Raw genomic sequence first — 5,425 nt, forward strand, 5'->3', positions numbered from 1 at the left:
AAGACCTCTGTCCAACGGTCAGTTAAATGAGCTTTTAAAGATGATTTCATTGTGCGGTGCCAATTTTCAATTAGTCCGTTTGACATTGGGTGATATGCAGTAGTATGAGAGTGTTTAATTCCCAATAATTTCAGTAAGGTGTTAAATAAATGGGATTCGAATTGTCTCCCTTGGTCGGATGTGACAATTTTGGGAATACCAAATCGGGCTACCCAAGTTTCGTAGAACACTCTCGCTACCGTCTCAGCAGTTGTGTCGGTGATTGGACAAGCTTCGACCCAACGCGTATGGCGATCAATCATAGTTAGACAATATGTATATCCTCGAGAAGGAGGGAGAGGGCCAACGATGTCAATATTGATATGCTCAAAACGCTTGTCCGGAACTTTAATGTTATGCACTGGACTGTTGGTATGGCGGCATACTTTGGCTCTTTGGCATGGGATACAAGTCCGTGTCCAAATCGTGACATCTTTTTTTATTGCGGGCCACACGAAACGGGATGTTAACAGCTTGACTGTAGCTTTGACGCCAGTATGAGCTAGGTTATGGAGCATGTTTAAAGCTATTTTACGAAATTCCAAGGGAAGGTATGGACGAACATTTCTTGTAGAGGTGTCACAAAGAAGTAGAACTTCGGTTCCAGGCAGCAGCATTTTTTGAAATTTCAAGGTTGTGTCTGATTTTAATAAGTCCTGCAGCTCGGTATCGGTGCTTTGGGCTTCAGCCACAGCTGTGTAATCCAAAATAGTCGGAAGCTCTAATGCTTCAACTCTTGACAAAACGTCAGCGGGTATATTGTCGGAACCTTTTACAAATTGAATATCGGTGGTAAATTGGCCAATATAATCTAAATGTCGTAGTTGTCTCGGTGAGCATTTATCCAACTTTTGTTGAAAAGCGAATCGGAGAGGACGATGGTCTGTAAAAACGGTGAACAAACGGCCTTCAAGCATGTGCTTGAACTGTTTAATGGCAGCGTAAATTGCGTATAGTTCACGATCGTAAGTAGACCATTTTCGTTGTGGTGGAGACAACTTTGATGAGAAAAATGCAAGAGGTTCGATACTCTGTACGTCGTCAAGTTTCTTTACTTGATTTAGCGAAGCTCCAACTGCTGTATCGCTAGCATCTGTAAAAAGCGTTAAATAAGCTTCAGGGTCAGGATGAGCTAAAATTGTGGCCTGAGTTAACCGTGTTTTACAAGCTTCAAATGCTGACTTTTGGTCTTCAGTCCATTCCAAATTACACTTCTTTTTACCTTTCTTGCCTTTTAACATTTCATTGAGTGGCGCTTGAATATGGGCAGCATGTTTAACATTTCTGTGATAGTAATTCAATAAACCGAGAAAACGCTGGAGTTCTTTCACAGTTGTAGGCAATGGATATTTTAAAATAGGTTCAACACGTTCTGGTAGTGGTTTGATACCTTTTTGATTTACTAAATATCCTAGGAAAGATAACTCGGAAACACCTAAGACACATTTGTTCAAATTAATGCGAATGCCATAGTCTGAGAGTCGTTTTAGAACCAACTCAAGATGCGTCTTGTGCTCTTCTTCAGAATGACTTGCGATTAAGATGTCATCTAAATAGGCAAAGGTAAAGTCCAAACCTCGTAAAACTTCATCAATAAATCTTTGAAAGGTTTGAGCAGCGTTAGATAACCCGAAAGGGGTGTAGAGGAATTCGAATAACCCGAAAGGAGTGGTTATTGCGGTTTTTGGAACATCGTCAGGATGGACCGGAATTTGGTGGTATGCCCGAACTAAGTCTACTTTAGAAAAAATAACTTTCCCATGCAATTGACTTGAAAAATCTTGTAAATGAGGCAAAGGATATCTATCTGGTATTGTAATATGGTTTAGAGCTCTGTAGTCACCGGTAGGTCGAAAATCCTTACCATCATCTTTAGGCACCATATGCAAAGGGCTCGACCAGTTTGAGGTACTAGGTCTGCATATACCATGTTCAATCATATATTCGAATTCTTTTTTGGCTGCTGCCAGCTTTGCGGGGTGCAACCGACGAGGTCGGGCAAAAACCGGTTGTCCCCGAGTCAAAATGCGATGCACTGTATTATGCTTAATTTCCTTCATTTTAGGGTATGGCCGAAATACGTCGCTATATCTGTTTAAAATATCCTTGTAAGATGAGTCGCTTGCTATTAAGGTTATTTGTGGAGTGTTATCAAGTGATTTTTTCCCGTTGCTGATTAAATTAGTGAGTGGATCCTTAAGGCATCCATGTTTCAAATCGATCAGTAATCCGTAATGCTTTAAAAAATCCGCGCCAATGATAGGCTTGCTTATCTCTGCCAGAATAAACGGCCACTGAAATTTTCGACGCAAGTTTAAACTCAACGTAACCATTTTAATTCCATGTGTTTTAATTGTGGAGCCATTAGCAGAAGATAAAGTAAAATTTGTACCATCAGAGTTGCAGTTTTTCCTCTGAAAAGGCAGTACGCATACATCACTTCCGCTGTCGACAAGATAAGTTAGTTTTGAAACTGGATCTTGTACGAAAAGGCGACTCTTATTATTTGGCATGAAATCACATTGCGCCAAATTATGTGATTTCTTATTTAGTTTTCCGAGGTTTTAAAACGACAAGGGGATTTGCAACGCTTTGCATCATTTCCAAACTTCCAGTGATACCAACACTGATCATACGTTTTCTTGTTCTTACTCGAGTTTGAACGTGGGCGACGAGAAAAATGTCTATTCGAAGTCTCCTTGGCGCGACTTCGCGAGAGGCGTTCAACTTGTTTACTAAGTTCTGCAATTTGCAGTTTTAACTCAGTAACGTCAGAAATTGCAGTGTTTGCGCATTTTACTTCATCTATATTTGCGCTTGCAGTCTCATGTATTTTATCGGCCATTAAAGCTAATTTATCCAAACTGTCTTCAGATACGGAAAGAATAGCTTGAACTTGACTAGGTAGACGTTGTAGCCAAAGCGTTTTGAGAAACTCATCGCCAAGAGTTTGTCCTGCCAATTGTTTCATTTTCCGTAGCAAATGTGAGGGTTTGTCATCCCCCAAAATTAATTCGGAAAGTACAGCTTTAATTCTCTTCTGCTCGGAGTCGGAAAAATCAGATATAAGCCGCGATTTCAAAGTTTCGTATTTGTTGTTCTCAGGCGGCGTTATTACGATATCACTAACGTAATTCAAAATGTCCGAAGTGAGAGCCGCTATTACATTGTAATATTTCGTTTCATCTTGAGTTATTCCAGAAACAATAAATTGCGCTTCTATATTTTTGAACCAAAGTATAGGATGTTTATCCCAGAAGGGAGGAAGTTTTAATCCTACTCGATTCACTTGCACCAATGTTGGAGTTGCAGCTGTCTGTTGTTCCGGACCGTCTGTCATGGCGGCAGCAAAATTTAAGCTCACTAACTGACAATTGAAGTATAAAATAGCGATATTAAGAGGTCTTACCTTTAGTTTCGAAATCGACGGGTCACCACTACAGGTACTGATGTTTAGATGAAGTCAAGTACCTGCTTAAAGTGTAAGCTGTGACAAGAATGCAGATGACTCTTTTTGTCATTTTATTACGAAAATTGAGAAATATATACACTTTACTTATACATTTTTAAAGAACGACTATCAGATTTGAATTCTCTCCGCGAGCAGTGGGAGAACAGAGAAACGCGCGAGTAACACAAATGCATGCAGGTACAGTTGCAGTTAAACAAAATTCGAGTTCAGTTCAGTTCAGTTCTTTTGATTAGAAAAGCTGACACCGCAGATTCAAGAATTTGGTGACTTATACGATAGGGTTTATTGAAAACTGCTTCGACTGGATAATTTTAGAAAGAACCATGGACTCGGTTAAACTCAGTGCCGCTGAAACAATAGTTTAGTATAGTATACGGTTGAAAACAAATTTTAAGTATGTTCAAGTACTTTTTTTTTGCACTGAAATGGGAGTTTCCTAACACATAAATCATTTTAGGAGTCTTTCGAGCTTCATGTAGGTGACCGTTATTTAAAGGACTCAAGAAAAAATGTTTTCAGATCAATTCAATGCCTTCGAAATAACTCTAAATGCAAGAAGAGAGTTTGAACGTATGAGAGAAGAGAATCTGTTTTCGCTTTAGAGTCCTTCAAACTCGAATACAGCTAAAACCTTTATGTCCAAGTATTTCATTTTGTTCTTTGGCTTAGGAAATGCTTGAAGACAAAAAATATATCGAATTTCTTTCTTTATTCCGTAATAGAGACAAATATTATCTGAACATTTTCTTTTCTTATTTATATCGCATTTTTTCATCAATTGTTGGTAAGGGTGGAGTGAAAAGGGCAGAAAAAGATCTTTTTTTTCAATACCAACCAGCTAAATTTGTAAAAATATGCCAGTAGCTCAATTGAACATAGTGTACAAATTTCCACTTTGAAAGATACTTTGATCTTCCTTTATGACATTTTGCTGTTGTTACCGTGATCATAATGAATATAATAATGAATATAATAATCGGAAAGATTAGGCGCCATTGCGTCGAGAGGTTGTTCTTTTATATTTATCAACAGATATTAAGATAAGAAAAAATAAGGCACAAAGAATAGCATCCAGAGTACCGGTGGGAATAGAACCCACGACTTCCAAACTTCTACCTCAGACGCGGAACTTCTACCATAAAGGCGCAGAGGGCCCTCCATAATCTTATGTTTTACCGTAATAAACTACATTACAATGACTAACCAACATTTTTAGTAAACAGTTATTCATTTTAGTCAAAAAATACAATGTAAAAGTAGATAATTTATGTTTTGACTCGAACACACATGCATTATGTGTCAATAATCTATGTGTGCTCGGACGAAGCCATTTGATGGTTTTTCTCTACAAACAGTTTTCTTCTCCTTGGTCATCAGCTTCACGCGTCTTTCCCCAGTCTGTGTGAAGCTAGCAGATTACGACAAGATAATAGTTGGAGTCATTCGTTGTGATGAGTTCAGTGTCAGTGATTGCCTTGATAACGGAAACTTCCGACATCAGGTGGACTATCCAATCGTTCATATCAAAATATTCTGCAGCGTCGTCCGGTTTCTGCCGAAATCTTAAAGCCTCCGTATTTGTCAACTGGGGTCTCCTGCAGTTCTGGACTTCAACAGAACCAGGTCCAGTTTAGGTATGCATGCTCGATGGTCCATTTCCATAGCTAGGATAATATTCCCCGGGTTTGCAAAGTATGCATTGTGATAAATGAAGTCAACAATTTTCTTGTGATAAGCGATGAGGCATCGTGATCTGACCAGCATATGTTGAAGGTACCTAATTCCATTTTTATATAATCAGTGGACTTTTACAGCAGAACCCTTTGGATCATACACACAAATGATAAATATAACGAGCAGTATCAGATTCTCTGACGGTTTTATGTCGTTTGCATCTAGCCAGAGGATTTGATT

At 38.8% G+C, this 5,425-nt stretch overlaps 1 protein-coding gene across 1 annotated transcript; it reads right to left on the minus strand.

Moving 5' to 3' along the window:
- Positions 1 to 2,587: 2,587 nt before the first annotated feature.
- Positions 2,588 to 3,379, minus strand: LOC129230994 (uncharacterized). Its single transcript, XM_054865237.1, has one exon. It carries the CDS (start codon positions 3,377 to 3,379, stop codon positions 2,588 to 2,590), a length of 792 nt encoding a protein of 263 aa, XP_054721212.1.
- Positions 3,380 to 5,425: the final 2,046 nt, after the last annotated feature.

The sequence above is a fragment of the Uloborus diversus genome, chromosome 10, assembly GCF_026930045.1.
Source record: "Uloborus diversus isolate 005 chromosome 10, Udiv.v.3.1, whole genome shotgun sequence".
NCBI lineage: Eukaryota > Metazoa > Arthropoda > Arachnida > Araneae > Uloboridae > Uloborus > Uloborus diversus.